Raw genomic sequence first — 24,612 nt, 5'->3', positions numbered from 1 at the left:
TGCTTTAAGTCAGAATGTTCTGTTATAGCAACAGAAAGCAAAGTTGGACTATGGTTATCTGTGGTAATAACATTAAGGAGCATAAATAAAGCTCAAACAAATAATAAAAGAAATAATGAGCAGAAAGAATTTAAATAGAAAACACCATTGAGAAAACCTAAAAGGGTCAACTGGCTCTTTGAAAAGATTAATGAAATTAAGAACAGGAAGGTTATAGTTTACTAGTAAAAAAGCCACATATAATGGCCCACTCCTTTAATTCTAGCAGGTGGACTCTGTGAGTTCAAGCTTAGTCTACATAGTGAGTTCCAGGACAGCCAGAGCTACATTGTAAGACTCTGTTTTTAAAAACCAAAGCAAAAACCAATTTACTAGTAAAGATCTTAACGATATTTAAAAGGTTTTAATAGGATATTGTGATAATCAAGCATGACTGCCCACAGATGGTGGCACATAGGTGAATCTCAGAAACTTGCTGGCCATTCAGCCTAACTGAAATTGTGAGAGACCCTATCTCAAGGGAATAAGTCATTGAGCAGCAAAGAAGAATACCCAACGTCCTCCACTGTCTCTGAGAGTACACACGTGTATATGTATACACACACTCAAAATGTAATCTTATGAACAATTTCACATCAATACATTTGACAAGATCCTATGGTTCTTCTCTGGTCAAATTTTGAAACAGCTCAAGAAATAAGTTATTCTTACCAAAATACAAATAGCAGGGAATTTTAAGCCTCCAAACTCATAACCATAATACCCAAATCTAACAAAAATCTTCTAGTTTCTCTGAGGATCAAGAATATAAAAATCCAAAATGAAATAGTACATCAAACACAGCAATTTATTATAAGGATATGAAGTTACAATCAAACAGGATCTCATTCAGCAACACAAAGTTTGTGACATTAACATAAAATGGAGAAAAATCATATGATCTTGTCACTAGTAACACACAAAGAAAGAAACCAGAAGGTAGCTCCTTGAATCTAATGAATACCTTCAAAAACCTTATAGCTCAGGGCTGGAGGGATGGTTAAGATGGCAAGTACTGCTCTTCCAGAGGACCTGAGTGTGACTCCCAGCACCCATATTAGGTGGCTCACAACCAGCTCCAGGGAAATCTTGATACTTCTGGCCTCTATAAGCTCCTGCACTCATATGCACATACACACAGACACATAATTAAAATAATAAAAATAAAAAAATAAAAAAATAATAAAAATAAACTAAAAACCTACAGTCAACATACTTTACAATAAAATACTAAAAGATTTCTCTTCTATACTGAGAAATAAAGAAATATTACACCGTCATCACTTCTACTGGGATTTTATAAAGATGTCTCCTTTCTCCAAAATGATATGGAGATTTAATGCAGCGATAAATACATAGACCAACTACACAAAATATGCCTACATATATGACTTACGATAAAAGTCATGGGGCATATATCATATGAACAGGATGTTTACTTCAATTTATAGTATTGAGTCTACTGATATCCATATGGAAAAATTGAAACCTTGACCTCTTACTTTACAATAACCTACACAAAAATCAATTTAATTCTACATGGGTTTAGAAAAAAATATAGAAGAGTGTCCTTTTGACCTTGTAAGCAAAAAGAAAATTAAACAAACATAAAGTGCTGATTATATGAGGGAAAAAGGTAGCAATTTTGATTTCATTAGTCAATTAGAATCTTCTTTAGTCATTAATGGTACCATGAAGAAAATTAAAAAGGAGCATATTTGAGATACACATGACAAAGGACTCTTCACTTCAGAAAATATGAGGGACTCCCACAATTTGGTAAGAAAAAATTCAAGCTTTACCAAACAAGTATATTTAAGTGGCAAAAAACATATAAATAGTAAAGGAAGCATTTCCCAATTATCAGAGAAATACAATGAGAATTATGACATAATATGCACCAAGATAATGGCCAAACAAACAAAACCAGACAATTCTAAATTTTGGTGAAAAATATGATGGAAGAAACAGAAGTGTCATACAAGTATATTTGAGAATATAAAATGGAACAACTACTTTCAAAGACTGCTTGGCAATATCTTCTAAAATTAAAACATACCTGTGCCTTAAAACCCATCAATTCTATCCCCCAAAGTAAAGGTATAAAGCACACATTCAACAAAGTTCATAGCAAAAAAAGCTGGAAACCTAAAAGTTCAGCAGTATCAGAATGGATGAGTAACTGCAGCACATTTATACAATGAATCAGAGAAACTGAATCATCTATTGCTACAAGTAACCTGGATGATTAATTTAAATACAATTCTGAATAAATGCAATGGCATTCAAAAGAATTCCTACAATATAGTTCAATTTATATAAATTTCAAAATGAAGTGAAATTCTTCTCTTATGTTATAAGTCAGGGTTGTGGTAATAAGGCATCATAGATGCTGGACATATTCTGCTGTGGGACAATGCTCCTGTACCCTGTAAAGATTTGTCATTTTTATTGGTTTAATAAAATGCTGATTGGCCAGTAGAGAGGCAGGAAGTATAGGCAGGATGAACAGACTAGAAGAATTCTAAGAAGAGGAAAGGCTCAGTCTGCAGCTGTCATACAGAAGCAGAGGAAGCAAGATGAGAAAGCTTCACTGAGAAAAGGTACCAAGCCACATAGACAAGAATTATGGGTTAATTTAAGTTGTAAGAACTACTTAAATAATATGGCTGAGCTAAGAGGCAGAACAGTTTATAATTAATATAAGCCTCTGTGTGTTTTGCTGTGACTGAATGGCTGCAGGACTGTGCAGGACAGAAACTTCCATCTACAATATTCTGACTTTTGAATTGGCTCAATTTATGTGCTCAGTTTATGAATACATACAAGTTTTATACTTGTGATCTATTCACTTTGTTATATGTATGTACATAAACAACAAAACTTCAATTTAAAAGTTTAAGACTATACTATCATACTACAGGTAACCTATGATAGAAATTTCAGGTTTGATATTTTATTTATTTTTATTTGTTCTTACTTATGTGTACATATGTGCAGTTGCCTGCGGAGACCAGAAGATCTGATCCCCTAGAGCTAGAGTTCTAGACAGACTACTGTGAGGTACCTGATGTGGGTACTATGAACCAAACTCAGGTCCTCGACCATCTCTCCAACCTGAGATATTTTTAAAAACCAAACCTTTTGCACATCCATTTTCCAAGGTCCTGTCCCATCTATTCCTCAACTACTAATAACCTGTTCCTATCACCTCCATCATTGTCTTCTTCCTCAAAGAAAAAGGAATAAAGTGCTGAGTTGATGTAGTGCTTACCTTCCAAGGATGAGGGAACTCAGTTTGATCCTCAGAACTCACATTAAAAAATTAAGCTTAGTGTCATACATTTTTATAAACCCAGAGCTGGGAAGGCAGAGACAGAGGATCCCTGAGGCTCACTAGCCAACCAACCTAATATAATTGTTGAGATTCAGACTAGGATGGGGTTCAGTGGAACTTTGTCTCAAAAAAAACGGAAACTAGTGAGATATCTCAGTTGATAAAGTGCCTACCACACAACCATGAGGACCTAAGTTTAGATTCCCAGAGTCCACTCAAAATGCCAGGCACGATGATGTGCTCCCTGTAATTCCAGTACTAGGGGAAGACGGTTAGGGAAGAGACATGTGAATACCTGAAGCTCATTGGCCAACCATTCTATCCAAATTAGTAAATTTCAGGATCCCCGAGAGACACTGCTTCAAAAAAATAAAGGTGAAGTGAGGTAAAGAAAACACATTTAATATCAACCTCTAGCCTCCACACTCATACACACACATGTATTCATGCACATACACACTCATAGGACACCCCCTACATATAGACAAAGATGAATGACACCTGAGGAATAACACCCAAGGTTGTCCTCTGCCATCCACACATGTGCACTTGGACAGAAATGAACAAGCATACAGAAATAAGAAAGAAAAGAAAAGAAAAAAGAAAAAGAGATGAGCTCTTATATTTTAGTTGAGAAAATGCATAATAGGATTCTACACCAAGCAGATAAACACCTGTAAGGGACTCGGAACTTAGTTATAGAATTGTGTCACTTTTAATAAAATCTCAAAGAACACAAAACAGCACAACAGAGAAAATTGTATTACATACCTGTAGTGCAGGAAGACGACTCTGCTGATTAGGAATTACTTTTAATGAGATCATTCCTTTAGTTTCCTTCTATTTAAAGAAAAAAGAAAAATGAGACTGTAAAGAAAACTAACTTGGGTAACATGAGTTTCCACTATAGAACCATCTTCATAGTTTGAGCTTTGGTCAGATACTACCTCCTGAACCGTGAGAATGTCATATGCTCCCTATGCCAGCATAACCAGAGACAAAAATAATAAAGCAAAACCTCATGACTTTCTCCTCTTCTGCTCTTGGTCCCCAAAAGATTCCTTGAACTTCCTAAAATGATCACAAATATACCCATACTTTTTTCTATCCCAATGCAAAGATTCAAATATTATAGTCACACATAAACACGATGCATAATATGTAATTTTGTTTTGGTTTTTCTATATAGCTGAGGCTTTCCTTAAACTATGACCTGTAGTAGTATGTTTTCATCAGGACTGCCAGCCCGCAAATAATGACACAGAGACTTATTATTAATTATGAAAGTTTGGCCTTAGGCTTTTTTCCAACTAGCTCTTATGACTTAATTAACCTGTTTTTAGTGATCTACATTCTGCCATATGGCTTCGTTACCTCTCCTCTGTACCATATGTCTGACCTCTTCAATGTCTCTCACTGGCGTCTCTAAAACACCTAGATTCACCCCAAGTTCCTCTATCTTCCTGGAAGTCCCACCTATTCTCTCCTGCCTAGCTACTGGCCTTTTAGCTCATTATTAAGCCAATTACAGTGACACATCTTCACACAGTGTAAATATTCCACAACAATGATCCTTCCGTGTACTCAGGTTTTTTCTTTGGATTGCCAGCTCACAAATAATGACATGGAGACTTAGTATAATTATGAAATCTAGGCCTTAACTTAGGCTTGTCCCACTAGTTCTTGTAATTTAAATTAATCCATTTATTTTAATCTACGTTCTGCCATGTGGCTTGTTACCTCATTGCTCCATACTGCCCATACTGCTTCCTCTACATATAGCTGGTGACTCTGCCTTCTTTTTCCCATTGTTCTCTCTCTGCCCAGAAGTCCTGCCTAGCTTTTTATTATGCCAAACACAGCAATACATTTTCACACAGGGTACAAATACCCCACAACACTTGTGCGTCAGGCTTCCAAGTGGTAACACAACTAACTACAAGTAGATACAAGTTTAACTTGTTATTTTTTTAAAAAAAAATTATTCAGTTTGGTTTTGTTTGCTTGTTTTGAGCCAGGTATCATTCTGGAATACAGCCTGGAATTCACTATATGGCCCAGGCTAGCCTGGAAATCAAGTGATAGTCTGCTTTGACCTCCTAAGAACTGTTATTATAGGCATGAGCTATTGCACCCAGCTCAATGATTTTGTAATTTTATTACCATAAGTATAGATGATCATCCTCTCTTTTTTTTCCCTTGGTATAGATTTTATTTGTACTTTACATGTTCTAAATACAAGTTTTCTGACCAAATATTAACAATAGTTTCTCTGATTATTTAGATTATCTTTTTACTTTGTTTTTTTTTCTTTTTTATTGAAAAAAAAATTCTGCCTCCTCCCAGCCTCCCATTTCCCTCCCCCTCCCCCCACTCCTCTCCCCCTCCCTCTCCAGTCCAAAGAGCAGTCAGGCTTCCCTGCCCTGTGGAAAGTCCAAGGTCCTCCCCCCTCCATCTAGGTCTAGGAAGGTGATCATCCAAACAGGCTAGGCTCCCACAAAGCCAGAACATGAAGTAGAATCAAAACCCAGTGCCATTGTCCTTGGCTTCTCATCAGCCCTCTCTTATTCTTGCAAGTTGAATAATAAAAATACATGTAACTATCCCATACAAATGTTTTCAAATTATGTATACATTGTATAATGGCTAAACAGTTAACATATGTATTGCTTCACTACTTATTTTTGTTGTGAGAATACTTGAGATCTATTCTCAGTATTTTTAAAAATATAATTCATAATTATTATAGTAACCATGCTGTACTATGGAGTTATTTTAAATGCATTCATCTTATTTATGTGGAATTTTATAACTTTTGTTGCTCCATGATCCCCACCCATCCCTAGTCCCTGATCAACACCTTCCACTCTCTACTTCTACAGGTGTGCCTTTCTGGATTCCACATATATGTGATGTCTATCTTTCTGTGTTTGGCTTGTTTATACAATGTCCTCCTGGTTCACCCATGTTGTAACAAATAAGAGATTTCCTTCTTGTATAAGACAGAACAGTAAGTATTCCATAGTATGTATATATCATATATTTCTACTGCATTGGACCACTGACTCCAAGCCTGCCTAGAATGAATTGTGCTGTAGGAATTAAGCATATTTTCAAAAAGTTGTTGGCCAACAGTTTTTTGTTTATTTTCTATGGTTTCATATTAGCTTATGTTTTTCTAATAAGAATTAGATTTCTCTAGAATGATCAGCTCTTTTCTAGTGTACCATCTTCTTAGCATATGCTCATTTACAAGCAGCCAGTATCAAAGACCCACTTGAAGAGTCAATTTTTCTGGCATCACTCTTGTTACTAACTATGATATTACTGGAGAATCCAGTAATAATTAGGTAGTATATTCAAAAAGGAAGTTTAGAGAGTTTCAGGAAAGATGTATTCATACAGGTATGCATATCCTCAGGAAGAACTCTCTCTCTTGCTGGATCTTTTGAGATGTCCACACCTGTGTGAAACTGGTACCTACAGGAGCAGGTTTGGCAAGTAAGAATAGGGACATAAATACCTTTTCTAACTTCTTGCTGAATCCACTGAAGCACAACTGATATAGATATTAAAATCAGCTTGTTGAAGCACAAGACAAAATGAAGAAGATGGCAAAATGTCAGGAAGAGCAAACAGGAGAGGCAGCCCAAACACCACGCACAATACTGCACATAAAAGATTCTGAGAATACAGACTGAATAAAGCTAACACACCTGCTCAAAGCCAGAGCAAGAATACAGTACACCACAATCTCTAGATGCCCAGCACAACATTCTTGTCATTTTATGAGACTGATGTTCAGTTATTGGCCCTGCTCTGCAGTTTTACTAAATTAAAGCAGAGAAACATCATTTCTTGGACAGAAGATCAGAAGTGATAACAGCCCTCTCAATAAGGTAACCATGCTTTTGCAGAGAAATGAGATATAGACACCAGTGCCCATTAACCCTTCATGAACACAGAAGACAGTCTTTATCTAGTACAGAAAATACGCACCATTGCCTTCTGCAGCTGGTCTACTGAATGATTAGTCACATTTGTACCATTGATTTCTAGGATCTCATCCCCCACGTGAAGAGAGCCTGCCATTAAACAAACAAAAACCTCAATGTACAAAAGAGTAAAAATTCAAACAATAGCTGTCAGTATAGCTCAAGAATACCACACAAAAGGAACCACAATCTAGGGTATTTTAGAAAATAAATAAAACTCAGTTATTAGAAATATTTAACTAAGAGAGATAAACAAATATGGTTCAGAATCCATCTAGGACAGTTCAATACTGCCTTGTCTTTCCTGATATCAGTCATCCAAGAGCTTCATAAAAGCATCTCATCTTTGAATTCCTGGAATTAGAACAGCTGCCAACTCCAGGAGACTATTAGCCAGTGAGTTCAATGTTTCTTTTTTTTTAATTTTATTTATATTTCATGTACATTGGTGTTTTGCCTATATGTCTATGTGAGGGTGTCAGATCCCCTGGAACTGGAGTAATAGTTGTTAGCTGCTATGTAGGTGCTGGGAACTGAACCCTGGTCCCATGGGAGAACAGTCAGTGTTCCTACCCACTGAGCCATCTCCAGCCCCTAGGTTCAATGTTTCTTTGTTATTGTTAAATTAAACCTCCAATGTGTTTTTATTTTATTTAAATTATTTATTTATTATATATACAGCATTCTGCCTGCGTGTATCCCTGCAGGCCAGAAGAGGGCACCAAATCTCACTGCAGATGGTTGTGAGCCACCATGTGGTTGCTGGGAATTGAACTCAGGACTTCTGGAAGAGCAGGCAAAGCTCTTAACCACTGAGCCACCTCTCCAGCCCTCCAATGTGCTTTTAAATGGTTATTCAATGTTAAAATTCCATGTGAAGGCTGGTTACCAAATTCATCTCATGTTACCTTGAATTAAATAAAAAAGACCAACCAAAAAATATAGTAAGGGCCAGGCAGTGGTGGTGTATGCCTTTAATCCCAGCACTGGGGAAGCAGAGACAGGTGGATCCCTGTGAGTTTGAGACCAGCCTGGTCTACAGAGCAAGTACCAGGACAGGCTCCAAAGCTACAGAGAAACCCTGTCTCAAAAAACAAAACAAAACAAAAACCAAAAAAACTAAAAAAAAACATATTAAAACATAAAAGGGTAGGAATTATTGATGTAGGAGACTCATTGGAGTAGCCATACCCAAATATTGGGCATAATTTCTAGTACCGTACAGGCTACCTGCAGCTGCAAAAACATGCTATATTTTAACTTATTATTCTGTTCTTTCATTGCTCCCTAAAATATATTTTAGTAAATGATGCATCTGAAAATTGCTGGCACTCTAACATTAAGGAAATACAATAGTTAATTATAATTACTTAATTTTGGTTTCCCCATTTAAGCTGTTTATAAAATAAATAAAATTATTATTTTATAATAAATGAGAAAATCCAAGCTCCAGGAAGGTAGAGAAACAGCTTTGCTTACTGTTACATATCAGTCATATGTAATGGGTACATATAGTAATGAGTCACTTATTAACTAAATGGGAAAAATATCATTATAAAACAATATATAAGAAGTGCAGAGGGCTGTGTGGTGATAGTGCATGCCTTTAATCTCAGCACTCAGGAGGCAGAAGCAGATGGATTTCTGAGTTCAAGGCCAGCCTGGTCTGCTGTTGGCCATGCCAGAGGAGCAGCAAGTTACAATTGAAGTTCCAGGTGTCAGCCCAGCAGAAGGGAATCCCTGATGGGCCAATCTTGTTTAAGCAAGGCCACCGGACTTCAGATTCTGGAATGTCTTTTGCTTCTTCTCTGCCTTTCCATGTTTGCTGTGGTTCTCTTTCTCTGGTATCTAGCATGGTGTGAGTGGACGTGGGGAGATCTCCACAGCCTATAATATAGTAATATCTCTCAGAAACATCCCATTCTACTGGGCATTTTTACCTGTGGATTATCAAGATAACCCCTCCCCAAGATGTACTGTCTAATTTGATAATAACAATGATAGCTTATATGGATTTTTGATGAATAAAGACGAGGACATTTTTCACAGCCAGAATCTGTGAGTCTCACCTAAGGAGCTGCATGGATTGTAGCTCAAGTTAATGACTAACAAGTGAGTCCCAGTAGCCCAGCTAGCTTAAATTCTCTTAACCTTAATGTTGGGAGATGTGTTCACAGGTCTCGAAGTGCATCACAGCTGAAACAAAGCTTTGAAAATAATGAAGTTAGACTAAGATATTTTTTGTTAAATAACTTTGAAGGGAAAACCCAAGAAGACAATCTAAAGTTTTAGAAAGGCACTTAGTTGAATACAGAACTCTTTAAAGTCAGGGAATAAGAACAAACCAGCCCAATTATTACTGGCTGACGTATTCTCCTTGTAAGGTTTGGTTGATGACCAAAGGTGATGACTAATTCCTTATACCCATGTATGCCCTCAATCTCCTGATATAAAAAACTATTAGTGAATGGATATGTACACTAAAGATTTAAAGTAGAGCTGAATGATTCTTTTTCATATATAAAAGTTTAGGTTTGTGGTTACTTTAAGATTCCTTATAAGATTACCTTTAAAGATAAGTAATAAAGTAATTGGCCCTTTCTTTTTTTAATATTTATTTTTTTAATATTTATTTATTATGTGTACAGCATTCCTTCCATGTGTGGCCCTTTCTTTGTAACTGCAAAATGCAGCCTGACAGTAAAAGACCTTGCTGGCCACATGGTTAATCTATAACAAGTTGCTTGGGTATGAATGTATGTGGGTTCTTGGGATAAATTGGTTTTTTCCTGTAATACATAAAATGTTGAATCACATGAGGGAGATAAAAACATGTTTTTTACCTATATTCATTCACTTGAGAAATGGAATGCAACTGTTTTGACTCTTGTATTGCCTGGAAAATGTTGGGGTATAAAGGCTATAAAACAACATGAGATGAGAGAGACAGAATAAAGGGAGAGAATAAAGAGAGAAAATAAAGAAGAAGAAAGAATAAAACCATCAAGAGAGTTTGTGAGTGTCTTTTTCCCTAATGTCCCTAAGTCAGAAAGTTTAGACTTGCTGACTCCATGGATTCCTGTCAAAGCCCTGTCTGTGCTGCTGGAGGGTGGTCCCCCAGACTACTAGTCTACAGAGTCATTTTCAGGACAACCAGGGCTACACAGAGAAACCCTGTCTTGAAATACCAAAAGAAAAAAAAGAATGTACAGAGGAAGAGATGGTGGTACTGAGTAGTTTATACTAAGATCTTACCATGCAATTTTCTAAAGAGTCAGTTTGGGTATATATTTTTTAAGACAAGTTTTTTTTTTCTGTGCAACTCTGGCTGTCCTGGAACTCACTTTGTAGAACAAGCCTGTCTTGAACTTAGAGATCCACCTGCCTCTGCTTCCTGAGTACTGGGATTAAAGGTATATGCCACCGTGCCCACCTTAAAGAGTCAGTTATTAACTCAAAGAATCTCTTGGCACTTTCACAAAAATGATATCGGTTTTGAGGACTATAAACTTCATGTTCCACACCACTGGGAACATGAACATGAGTAAATAATTAATCCCAGAATAAAACTAGACTTAGGATCCCTCCTCCCTGCCAGAGTACCTTGTCTATGAATCATGCCACCATGGAGAATTCTGGCCACAGTACATGACTGTTTTTCATTCAGCTTCAAAGTAATTCCCTGGAATAAAGGCAATGGAACAGTAAGCTTTGTTTTAAGCCCTTTCTGAGGATAATCTTTAAAGCATCTAAAGAAAAAATTGCAGAGAACACCATTTCCATTTATATCAGGGTCAGTTCTCAAGTAGAAAAAGCAGGAAGCTTCCTTGCTTTGAAAGAAACTTGAGATGGGGACAAAAAACAGTGACGCTGGCAGATTGTACAATTCCATGAGTGGCCATTGGCAGTTTTATGGCCCAATGATTTCACTAGTAGAGAATAAATGATGAATGACAATAGGACAAGAAATTACCATGGGCTCCTCTGTGATCTTCTCAAACTGTATGAGACGTACTTTCCTTGCCTCTTGCCCTTTAGAATGGACAGGGCTACCTGGAACAGTAGACCCATTGGTGTACATGTCCTCAGTGGCAACATTCAACTGATTCAATGCAGCCTGTCAAATGAAAACAGATTAGTGGATAAAACAGGAAAGGCCCATGGACAGTCAATTATCTGTAATTAGAAACTAAAAAGCTTTGAAAACCCAGTTCTTTAAGATAAAGGAATGATTTTTTATTAAAAAATATTCTGAGGGATTAGAAAACTCAGTGGTTAAGAGCACTGGCTGCTCTTTGTGAGAACTTGGGTTCAATTCTCAACACCCTCATGACAGCTAACAACTGTCTATTGAGATGCAAAATAGTACAAACACAAACACCCACTTACTCTATGGTCCAGCAATCCTACTCTTAGGAGTTAATCCAAGATAAAAAAAAAATCTGTCCACATAGGAACTTGTATGCAGATGTACATAGCAGGTTTGTGTTCCCAATAGTCCACCCAAAAGGAAACAACACAGATGTTGACACACAGGAAAACGCACAAGCCAGTTAGTTGTTCATGAATACAAGAAGTCAAACTACAAAATAAGAGATGAACTCAGAAACCTGTTGAATAAAGGAAGTCTTATTAAAAAGAGTATGTACAATATGATAAAATGTATGTAAGATTTTAGAATAAACAAAACTATTGTAAATAATTAAGACAGTAATTGTCTTGAAGGGAAAGGACTGGCATAAGAGAATTAGAATGCTGGTAATATTTGATGCCATGATACAGTGTATAATAGTATACTCAAGATTTTTGCATTTTACTGTATTTAAAATTTACCTTAAAAAGTAACCATAAACAAGCTAGGCAGTGGCGTCACACACCTTTAATCCCAGCACTTGGGAGTCAGAGGCAAAGGCAGGTGGATCTCTTTTTGTAGACCAGCCTGGTCTACAAATCAGAGTTCTAGGACTTTACACAGAAAAACTGTCTTGGAAAACTAAAAAGCAAACAAACAAAAAAACCAAAACAAAAACAAAAACACCATGAACAAATATGAACTCTAGGCAGTGATATACATACTAAAGTTCATCATACTGAAGTTCATGAACAAATATGAACTCTAGGCAGTGATATACATAATGAAGTTCTTTGGGGTGAAATATCCTGACATCTGCACCTTGCCTTCAAATGCAAAAAAAAAGTGGATAGATGGGTGGTTCTAGGTAGATATATGTGTTAAGGCAAATAAAGCAATATGTCAATTATAGAAGCCATAATGATATTTTTTTCATCTTTTCAGTAAGTTTAAATTTTTCCAAATATAATATTGGCAAAGAATAGCATTAAGGGAGTAAAAGGGGGGACTAGAGAGAGAGCTCAGTGGTTAAAAGCACTTGTTGCTCTTGCAGAGGACCTGAGTTTGGTTCCCAGCACCTACATAGCGGCTCACAACCACCTGTAACTCCAGTTCAAGAGCATCTGATACCCTCTTCTGGCCTCTGTGGGCACCAGGCACAAAGGTGGTGTATAAACTTATACACAGCTGAAAACACCCATAAACTATAAATAAATACTTTAAAAGAGTGGGAGAATGAAAAGGGAGCTGGGGAGATGGCTCAGTAGGTAAAAGTGCTTGCTGTCCAAGTATGAATACCTGAGTATAAATTCTCAACACCCACATAAAAAGCCCAGCAAGGACATCTATAATCCCAGCTCTGTCTGGGGTAAAGATGAGTACCAGCATGGCTTACTGGCCACCAGTATAGCTCTAGGTTCAGTGAGAGAGTCTGTCTATAGAAGGTATGATAAAAAAAAGTGCTATGGCAAGACATCTGGCTTCTGTGTTAGTGCATGGTTGCACACAATTGTATGCATGTATACATGTATGCTCTGTATAACACACAGAGAGAGACAAAGTGTAAAAAATCGTAAAAAGGCAAGCCATTAGGTACGGAACTGGAACTCTTGTACCTGCAGGTAGGCACATAAACTGGGAAAATATTATTGGGGTATCTCTCCTCTGAATTTCATTAGTTATTTGCATAAGAACAGATGAGAGCAGCTTATTAATGACTACACCACCCATTCAGTAATCATTAACCGCCAATAGACTCACAGGGAGGGTCTAATATATACACAAAGAAATGCTGATGGACTCAATCCTGTATAGGTCTTGTAGCATTGTTTTTTAATGTCATACAATTTAAAGTTTCAATTACTTGAGAGTAATTTGAAGATATTTTACCTTTCTTACTCTATAAATGTTTGTACCTAAAATATTAAATCAAAACCAACACAGCAAGTCAGAGGAGGAAGAACTAGTATGAGTTTGGTATGTGGATACAAGCTGAAAATGACGAGCAGCTATATACTGGCCACACCCAGGGATAGCCCTCAAGGACACTGGGAGATGTGGAAGGTCTTCTCAATAAATAGAGCTGTGAAAAGTGTATCTTGCCATTCATTTTTCTGGGAGAAAGAAGTCTTATGTGAGAATGTATACACTGCTGGAATAAGCTCAGCGGCTCGCCCATGCACAGAGGGAAAAGGGTGGAAAGATGAGGGGCAAGGAGGTCTTGCCTAGAAACTTGCGAGACGTTATGACTTATAACATGGGTATGCTCTTCAAAAACTGTCAACTTACTGCTTCCTTTGTATGGAAAGGACAATGAGAACTGAAATAGTTTCATTTACTGATGAGGGAAGTGTTGAGAAAGAGAAACTGCCTTGTTTTTCAGCTAAAATGTCCAAAACTCACATGACATGGTCATAGGGCATTTATGTTGTAACACTATTGAAAAAGTTGTAGTTTGAAAATTAACTTAGCAACACAGAACTTTACAACAATCCAGTGGCAGTATAGTCATTGTGTGGGAAGACACCATGTAACCCTGACAAGGGGGCTTAGAGGGAATTTTGAAACTGTTTACGTCAAAAATAAAACAATGTGAAGATAATTATGCTACCTTCACCACAAACAGTGAAAAAATTAGTGTATTCACATTTACTTAGAAACATACAAATAATCTTTGGAAGGCACAGTGATTATTTTGAGAAAGGGAGAAAGTGGTTGGCTACAAGATGGAGTGAGAAGGAAATTGCTTTCATGAGCTGACTTTACTCACCACACCTTGCAAATTATGAACTATGTGTATAAATTATTTTAAGAAAATAATTTAGATTTATCCTTTAATTGTAGCACTTAGACAGAAGCAAGCAGATCTCTGTGAGTTCGAGGCCAGCCTTGTCTACAGGGCTATACAAAGAAACCCTGCCTTGAAAAAAATACATGAATAAATAAACAATAAAATAATTTAGCAAAATAATATATTAAGTAAAACTTAAAAACCTAGAACACATCACTTAACAGAAAAATGTACTGTCTGAATTAGATTTCTGGCTCTTTTACTAACTGCTGGGTAACTTTGGATTCTTGACCTTCTTGCACTTCTGTTTCTTCAACTGTAAAATGAGGATAGTAACAGGATGACTTTACTGGGTTGCAAGCTTAATATAATACTTAGAAGCAGTTGGTAAATGTGGGCTATGGTTACCATGCTACTGAATAGCTCTCTGTTGTGAGTGCTGACATACTAGTAATACTGAAAGATGCCACTAAAGAAAATACTCAGCATTCAAAGCCTCATGTATCCCTCCATTTTATATCAAAATGATTAATTTATATTCAGGAAAACGGAACTCTACTGTTCCCACCAAGTTCTCAAAACAACATTCCTTTCTACAACTGGCAAGATGGAATTTTCTGACATGAGTAGAATTCCCATTTAAGTTGGCAGCCTGACATGTGGATCTCATCCTCCCTTACTTCTTAGTCTAGCTATTTGAACCTTTAGAGACAGGGTCTCATTATGTATTTCAAAGGGGGCTGGAATCACAATCCTCCTGACTCAGACTTCTAAACACCAAGATTATAAGCACACACCACCACACCCAGGTTTTCAGAACAAAGTGGGAATAGAAAGAGAACACACACTTTTCATATCACCCATGGAGAAAACATTAAAGCATCACCAAGGATAACAGATTTCATTCAATAATTCTCTAAAAGACAGAAAGTAGGCAAAGGAACAGTCACTGATCACTCAAGTCTTTAGCTAAGAAGAAGGGCCATACTGCTCTACAGACCATCAGTCTGAGGTCAGAAATCCAAGAAGGGAGTCATGGGCTGGAAACATATTCAAAAGCTGTGACTCTGTGGATCAGCTCCACTCTCAAGGCAAGAAGGCAGAGGGGCCAGGTCAGTTGGACCCAGATCAGAACTTCTCCAGAGAACAGCTTTTCTTATCTCATTGGCCAGAGCTCCAGATCACAGCCATACAACCACCTTAAGCTGCAAAAAAGGCTGGAAAAGTAAGAATTTAGCTAGATAACATCTTGCCATCCCAAACAATATCAGGGATCTGGAAAAATTAGAACATTAGTTCAGCAACCAACTACAACAAGATAAAAATCACTGACTTTCACATTTTTGGATTCACCGACAGACAAATCTTAAAAAAGTTATAAAGAACATATTGTAAATGCAAGCAATGTAACAAATTAAGATATATATGTGCTAGAGGCTGAGAAGTTTAAAGAGATGGAGAAGAGTACTTAATCTTGTCCCCTTAGAAAGGTGAACACCAAAAGTAGTATCTGCTTGGACAGCTAATCAAAAAAAGATATAATTTTCTATCTTTTTTTGTTTTTTGTTTGGGGGGGCAGGGTTTCTTTGTGTAGCCCTTCCTGTCTTGGAACTCGCTCTGTAGACCAGGCTGACCTCAAATTCACAGAGATCTGCCTGCTACTGCCTCCTGAGTGCTGGAATTAAAGGCATGTGCCACCACCTTCTAGCTATAATTTTCTTTATTGTGACTACATATCTTTGCAGCAGAGGCTGGTGTCAGATGTCAAGTGGTTTCACTTACCTGATCCGCTGAAGTTAAAGTCAAATTACCTCTAGACAATTTGGTACTTTAAAATTATAAACATGATGGATGGAAGGTCATAGACCTATCTATGAATAGTTAAACTAATTTTGAAAGAGAAGTGGTAAATATCAGTCTAACTAGTTTCAAAATTTATTATATAGTTTCAATAAAGTCTTATTTATAAACTAGGTATGGTAGCACCTACCACATGGTAATCCTAGCACATGGGAGGCTGGGGCAGAAGAATAAGTCTGAGGGTAACCTGGAATACAAAGTGAGTTTGCGACAATCCTGGGCTACAAAACAAGACCTGATATCATGTTGTCTTCTTGAACTCTGAATCCCGTGCTTCTATTTTAACTAACTCCTGGAGTCTAAGGCTTATGAATTATTTTACTGCAAATGGTTTGTAAACATTACTTTTTGACCTCAAAATGTGGATCACAAAGAAGAGACAAGAATTTAATTTTTCTTTTCTTTTTTGTTTTTTTGAGACAGGGTTTCTCTGTGTAGCTTTGGAGACTGTCCTGGAACTCGCTCTGTAGACCAGGCTAACCTTGAACTCACAGAAATTCACCTGCCTCTGCCTCCCGAATGCTGGGTTTAAAGGAATGCACCATTATAAGTTACTTGGGAGCCAAGACAGCTTGGATGCTCACCTTACTAGAAATGGATGGAGGTGGGGGTTCCTTGAACTTCCCACAGGGCAGGGAACCCTGATTGCTCTTCGGGGTGAGGAGGGAGGGGGACTTGACTGGGGGAGGGGGAGGGAAATGGGAGGCGGTGGCGGGGAAGAGACGAAGATCTTTAATAAATAAATAAATTAAAAAAATAAAAAATAAATAAAATAAATTTTCTGTACTCTTTAAAAACAAAACAAAAAACAAAACAAAACAAAAATAAAGGAATGCACCATGACCACCCAGCTAAGAACTTAATTTTAATCAGCTAGGCCTGGTGGTGCAGGTTTGTAATCTCAACTCTCGGGAGTCTGAGACAAGGAGGGCTGCCAAGAGTTTGAAATCTGCCTAGGCTATACAGCGAGATGATATTTAAAAAATAAAACAGAACAAACAACAAAAACTTCCAGGCATGGTAGGATTAAAGGTATGATTTAAAACCCAGCACTCTGAAGGCAGAGTCAGGCAGATCTGTTTTGAATTTGAGGCTATCCTGATCTACATAGTGAGTTCCAGGCCAGCTAAAGCTACATAGTAAGGCCTTATCTTAAAAGAAAACCAAATAAACAAATAATAAAAACAAAGAAATGGTTTGATGAATGTTGTTTTATACATAATCTCAACACTGATCTAATGGCTATGTAGAAACCAAGGGCCAAGTATTTGGAAATACAGTTCAGTGTTTTAGGTGGAATGGAGCTGCTTGTGTTTCCTGTTTTATTTCAGTGGAAGAAGTCTGTGCAGATGTCCAGAGTGCACTGGACAGATAAGCAAATCAGCCAAGGACCTTTAAACATGTGGCCTTTGGATTGATATATGTATTTAGTGCCTGAGAAACAAAGCTCTAGTTAATGTATGATTTTAAGACAATACCTGCCAGAAAAATCCTGATTCTTGGGCTTTCCCATGTCTCCAGTTCTTTTCATTTATAGTTAAATAGTTCTAAGCTCTATACTTCCTTAGGGAATTGTTAGTTTCATGGCTTCTCTAGCTTTTTTATTGTAGTTTTCCCCTCACAAAGTGAAACAGTTATGTCCATGTGAATAGTGGATACTTGTGGACATCAGATGGGCTCAGCCAGGCATCTACACAAGACTGGCAGGTGGTGTTAAGGTTCTCCTAGGCTCTTCTTCTGTATTTAGGGTCACTCATCTCCTTGGACTGGGCATTGTAAGTTCTCCATGTGGAAGCAGTTGGCAGAGGGCCTAACAGTAGACTGAACAAATGTTTGTTCATTCCTGTGCTCACTAGTTCACTGCCACTTGTTCTGAAGCCAATTACTTTAAATGAGAAAGTCAACTATATTTGTCCCTCCTCTATTCACCCCCATTACCCCTGCCTCCACCCCTGCCAAGTTATTCTCATCTATATTTTTTTAATTTCAACTTCCTTTGAGAAACTGTCTCTGCCCTTTGAACTGTGCTACAGATGTTTCCTCTGAAGGAGGTGTAGGGGGCTGTGAAACACTGCAGAGAGCCCAGCATTGCTGAAAGCCTGCATTTTGTAGAATACAGGATGTATGGGGCAAACAGTACTCCAGGCAAAATGGAATAGCCTATAAAGAAAACACCAAGGTTCAATGCCATACATTCCAAGTACAATAGCAGAAAGCAAGTCTTGGCTGAGTCAGACGGGAGCAGCATGGTCAGTGAATCTACTCCTGATTATCATTCTACCAAAGAAAGAGCACCTTCTTGGGTCTGGTTGTCTCATTTGAGAATGTGATATTTCCATTCAAAGTCTGTGTTTTCAGAGAATGTATACTAGAAAATAAAATGTCACTTAAAAATTATTTAGTATTTACCCCAATTTTCTCACTACCTTGTATGATCTGTCGGTTTTCTTCCTTTCCTGTCCTTCACTTCCAGGATATTTATGACTTTAATTTTTAAAACCGGTAAGACTTAGATACCTTACAGATAGGAATCTGGTTTTATTGTGGTCACAGAGGCTTAAGTAGATTAGCGTTTTACCACATAAGTTCTGCTCTTTGCTCTTTGTTAAGACACTGAACTAGAACATCAGGAACAGATGTTTCTTTCAGTAGTCATGACATTTGGGGTTCTGCTAATTCATTGCTGTAAAAAGTTAAATACATTTAGTTGTGACAATTAAAAATGTCCTGAAGTCTGACTTGTTGGCTCATGCCTATAATTCCATCACTCTGGAAACTGAGGCAGAATTGCCAGGAGTTCAAAGGCCTGTCAGGACAATAAATAAAGTTACAAGCTAGCCTGAACTACAGTGTGAGGCCTTAAACAACAAACAAAAAGCAAAATGTCTTCCTACTTGTCAGCAGGAAAGATAAAATTTCCTGACATTTAATTGGTGCACAGGTTCTTCCCCTAAGCAGTGAACTGCTCTGTCAGCGTTACTAAAAGAGGACCATGGGTGTGGAACATAGAAAAGGCAAGATTAAATAACCGTACTTCCAAAACTGGCTGGGGGAGGGTAAATGACACCAGAGGTTAGGAAAAGAAAACAAAGAATTGGGGAACCAGAATACAATTGTCATAAACACATTTTTTCTTACCAATTCTTCACTTTTCCTTTTTTTCCCTTCATCTAAAAAAAAAAAGGTGATCAAAACACATAAGAGGGTTTTTTGCTCAAGGTACCATTCCTGCAAAGCTTTTTGTTTTTATTTTTCCCAGTTTCTGAGCTAGAATCACAACCAAAAATATTTTTCTCAGTTTCACCTAGTATTATCTTTGAACATTTTGTTTAAGTAATGTATGTTGTTTAACAATTGTACCTGCTTGTCACCAATCCGGCTTTGCTGTATCGTAAGCAACTCAATAAATCTCCCAGACGGGACTAGAAAGTAGAGGGAGCAGGGTAAAGGAGTAGAAGTAAGCAGGGTTCACACTATAACCTACTGAATTTGAGGAAGACATGCTACATCGAATATAATCCATAGCCTCTTCTGGGGGCCTCTGACATCGGAGATTAGTAGTTATTTACTGTTTAACACTGGAATATGAAGGCTACACTAATTTACAACGAAGTACAAGGGGACCTGCTGAAATGAAATGCAAAGGAACATAGGGTGAGTTCTTTAGAGCACGAAGTTGGCTTTCACAATGTCTGTGAGGCTGAACACAAATGATCAACAACCAAACAGGCAGATCTTCTCTTGGATGTGTTCCTTAAAGTCTTTCATTTTTCTTCTTAAAGTCTTTCTGTTACCATCCATGAGCAAGTTTTCTTTGACCTCAGTAAGCATTTGGTCCTAGTCAGCCTATTGGGATTTTTCACCTAGGAGGGCTGCCCCAGACAACTATTCACCACACCCAGATCTCAGTATGAACTCGGCCCAAAGCGAAGGCCTTCACCTTGGGAACAGGACACTCAAGATCAGGTCCTCCGGGGCAGATCACCCAGGAACAAGGCTATGGATAGGACAAATCCAGAAGTAGATGGAAAGGCCTGGAGCCGAGACCCAACCCGAACCCCGAGGACCCCAGAGGTCCAGCTAACCTCAGGTCGGTTGCGCTTCTGTAGCAAGTGTTCCAGGTAGAGGTCCGAGAGCGCGGTGCGCATGCTATTCCCACCCTCGCCTTCGCTCGACTTGAGCGTCATCTCGCAGGAGCACCGACACCGGGACACTGGAGCTGTAGAGTTTAAGCCCGGGAATCGCAAACCGGTAACCGCGGCCTATTCGGAGGCGTGGGAGACTGAGGCGGAGGCGGGCGGAGGCGGCGGAGGCAGCGCAGGCGGCAGAGGAGGAAAGGAACTAGAGCTGCGCCAGCCCCAACCCCGCAGGCTAAGAGCCAGAAGGACTGGGTGGAGCAGTACCTACGCTCCGCCTACTTCCCGCCCTGGCCCGCCCCACAACCCACCCACGCCTTGGCCTTTCTCCTGCCTAGCGATTGGAGAAGGCGTACCTTAGGGCTGCTGGGACGCTCTGCTCTTGCCACGCCTCTGCGGGCCCGAGTTGCGCAGGCTGCAGCTTTAGAAGATAGAATTCCGTCTCGCTTTTACCCGCAGGCCTGAAATACCGGAGCAGATCCAGAAACGTTCAGCTACTGCATCCGCTGCCCCTTTACTATCCATGAGTTGCAACCAGCAGGCCCCTGGTTCCTAGCTAAGGCAACCCAGGAGTTGATTTTACATCCAGATAGCTGGGACCATCAGGAACCAGCCTGCTTTTCAATGAAGCCTGAAGTATACAGGGGGTTGACGAGATTCAAGGCTCTTAAATCAGTGTGGTCACAAGGCCAATACACCTTTCAAGTTTAGACCTGTGAAAATGCCTTTACGCTCCTGTGCTGCTGGTACCATCATTTATATTGGTGTATGCTGTTCAGTGATGAAAGATGGGATTGCCTCAAGAGTGTTTTTACTTACTCTCCCACTGCTGATGCCACACAATTTCTAGGAATCAGCCAAAGCCAATGGAACAAACAATTTTTAAGAATCAGAGTAAGATCCCTAAACATCCAAATGCCCCGGAGACAAATAAAAGGCTTTCTGAGCAAAATTAATGTTTCCTGGGCCTAAAGGCTCCTTGGGAACCCTGTCCTAAAACCATGAGTTCACATTATTAATAACTTAAACCATACCCATATGCCTAGAGGAACTAGTTTTAGGTGGAGAAAGAATGAAAGGCAAGAGAAGAGGGGAGGGGAGAAGGAAGGAGGAGAGATTGGTTCAGAGAAAGAATACATTGAACAATGTTACAGAATGGACAACCCTGTAACACACCTGTGTACATATACAAGGGTACTAAACAATAAAAATAGATGAGTAAAGAGGGTCTTTTATTAACTGAATATGGAACTGGAAAAGATGAAATTGGGACCTTGCTTTATGTGATATGCAAATGGGGATGAACCTCGTTAGTGGACTGCCTAGCCAGCATGCCAAAACCAACAAAACAAAATAAAAACAAAACCAAAAAAAACCCCTTCTAATATATATTCCTAGCATTTAAGAGGTAGAGGTAAGAGGAGCAGGAATTCATTGTCACCCTCAGCCACAGAGTGAGTTTGAAGGCAGGGTGGGATACAAAGGCCTTGTCTCCAAATGTAAATAATAAATAAATAAGGAGAAATAAGAACTTCTTTTAAAAAAAACCCAAAAGATAACCAGGCATACTGGCAAATACTTGTAGTCTCAGTACTTGGGTGGTAAATACAGGAGGATCTTGAGTTTAAATCCATCTTCTGCTACAGGGTGAATTGAGACCAACTTGTGCTGCATCAAATACTTTCTTAAAACAAAACAATCCTTAAACTATAAAGGAATGGGAAGATGATTCATTGGCTAGGATTACTTACTGTTCAAACATCAGGATCTGAGGTTTTTGTTTTGTTTTGTTTCCATAGTTCTCATTTTATTTTAAAAAATAAATTCTTTTTTTTTCATACATTACATACCAACTGCAGTTTTCTCTCCCTCCTCTACTCCCAATCCCCACCCTCTCTCCCCTCTTCCCAAGATTCACTCCTCTTTCTCTTCAAAAAATAAAGAAGCACGCCGGGCAGTGGTGGCACACGTCTTTAATCCCAGCACACGGGAGGCAGAGGCAGGCGGATCTCTGTGAGTTCGAGGCCAGCCTGGGCTAGTTCCAGAACAGGCACCAAAAACTACAGAGAAACCCTGCCTCAAAAATCCAAAAATAATAAAATAAAATAAAATAAAAAAATAAAAAAGCAGGCCTCCTAGGGATATGCACTGAACATGGTGTAACAAGTTACAGTAAAACTAGGCACAAACCCTCGCCAAGGCTAGACAAGGCAATCCAGTAGGAGGAAATAGGTTCCAGGAGCAGGAAAAAGACTCAGAGACAGCTACACAAGCATAACATATATGGAGATGACCTAGCTCAGACCCATATAGAGTGCTTGTGATTGCCACTTCAGTATATTTGAGTCCCTATGACCTCTGGTTAGTTGATTCTGTGAGTGTGTTCTCCTGATGTCCTTAACCCCTCTGGTTCTTATGATCCTTCCTCTCCTCCCCATCTTCCTAAGGATTCCCCCCTTGTTCCTTCTAGTGTTTGGCTGTGGGTGTGTCTATCAGCTCCCATCAGTTGCTGGATGATGCCTTTCTGAGAACGATTATGCTAGGCACTGATCTATGAGTATAGCAGAATATCACTAGAAATCATTTTTGTTGACTTTTTTAAGTGCCAGTGATATTTGGTTCTATCCTGAGTCTCTGGGATAACCAGTCTCTGGTTCCTGGGCATCCATGCAGTGTGAGGTGTGGGCTACCTCTCATGGTATGTGTAGACTTCAAGTTGGATCAGTCATTGCTTGGCCACTCCCACAAGTTCTGTGCCACTATAAGCCCAGCATATTGAGCAGGCAGGACAGAATGTAGGTTGGAGGTTTTGTACTGGCTTGATATCTCAGTCCCAACGCTGGGAGAATTGCCTAGTTATAGAAGATGGCAGATTTGGGCTCTATATCCCCCATTACTAGGAGACTTCACTAGGGTCACTCTTGTAGATTCTAGGGAGTTTCCACTGTATTAGGTTTCTACATGGCTTCTCAAATGCCCCTCAGTTCCAGTAGTCTCTTCCAGTATTCTCTCCATTCATCACTCCCTATCACCTGATCACCCCGTTCCCATCTCCACCTTCCCCCAGTCTACTATTAAAATATCTCCTATTTCTCCATCTCAGGGAGAGCAATTCAACCCCCTTTGAGCCCTCCTTGTTACATAGCTTCTCTGGGTTTTTGGATTAGCCTTTACTTAACAGCTAATGCCCACTTATAAGTGAGTACATACCATATTTGTCTTTCTGAGTCTGGGTTATTTCACTCAGTTTTTTTCTATTTCCATCCATTTGCCTGCAAGTTTCCTGCTGTCATTATTTTTTAAACGGTTGAGTAATATTCCATTGTGTAAATGTACCACATTTTCTTTATTTATTCTTCTAGGTTCTTTCCAGGTTCTCGCTATTGTGAATAAAGCTGCTATGAACATAGTAGAGCAAGTGTGCTTGTTTGATGGAACATCCTTTGGGTATATGTCCAAGAGTGGTATAGCTGGGTCTTGAGTTAGAACAATTCCCAATTTTCAGAGAAACTGTAATATTGATTTTCAAAGTGACTGTACAAGTTTGTACTCCCACCAGCAACTAAGGATGTTGAACATTAAGTGTTTCTCAGCCGTTTGAGATTCCTCTGTTGAGAAGTACCCCATTTTAAATTGGATTATTTAATTTATTAATGTCTAGTTTCTAGTTCTTGAGTTTTTTATATAGTTTAGATGTTAACTCTTTAATGGATGTGGAGTTTTCCCATTCTGTGGTCCGCTATTTTGTCCTATTGATGGTGGAGGACCTGCATTTGAATTGCCAACATCCACTTTAAAAGATGGTCATGGCCACACATGCCTATAACCCCAGAGCTATGGAAAGAAATAATAGGATCTGTTCACTGTCAGCATAGCTCCATATTCAGTGAGACGCCCTGTCTAAAAAACAAAAGGTGATCAAAACACATAAGAGGGTTTTTTGCTCAGGTACCATTCCTGCAAAGCTTTTTGGTTTTATTTTTCCCAGTTTCTGAGCTAGAATCACAACCAAAAGCAATAGACCAGAACACATAGGTCATCCTCCTTTCTGTATAATCATGCATGTATGAAACTATAATATAAGGATGCATACACCTCTCTAT

General features: G+C 38.7%; 1 protein-coding gene across 1 annotated transcript in view; it reads right to left on the bottom strand.

Annotated features, from left to right (window-relative positions):
• Mpp1 (membrane palmitoylated protein 1) overlaps positions 1-20,808 on the bottom strand; it is a 30,662-nt gene extending 9,854 nt beyond the window's left edge. Inside the window, exons 1-5 of the mRNA XM_005370668.3 lie at positions 20,459-20,808; positions 11,345-11,488; positions 10,975-11,053; positions 7,376-7,461; positions 4,148-4,216 (exon numbers count right to left, since the gene is read on the bottom strand). Of these exons, the coding sequence (XP_005370725.1) occupies positions 4,148-4,216; positions 7,376-7,461; positions 10,975-11,053; positions 11,345-11,488; positions 20,459-20,560 (480 nt within the window). The 5' untranslated portion in view covers positions 20,561-20,808. The remainder of the gene's footprint in view (positions 1-4,147; positions 4,217-7,375; positions 7,462-10,974; positions 11,054-11,344; positions 11,489-20,458) is intronic.
• Positions 20,809-24,612: the final 3,804 nt, after the last annotated feature.

Source organism: Microtus ochrogaster, unplaced genomic scaffold (genome assembly GCF_000317375.1).
Source record: "Microtus ochrogaster isolate Prairie Vole_2 unplaced genomic scaffold, MicOch1.0 UNK85, whole genome shotgun sequence".
Classification (NCBI taxonomy): domain Eukaryota; kingdom Metazoa; phylum Chordata; class Mammalia; order Rodentia; family Cricetidae; genus Microtus; species Microtus ochrogaster.
This window is presented reverse-complemented; position numbering and strand designations above follow the sequence as displayed.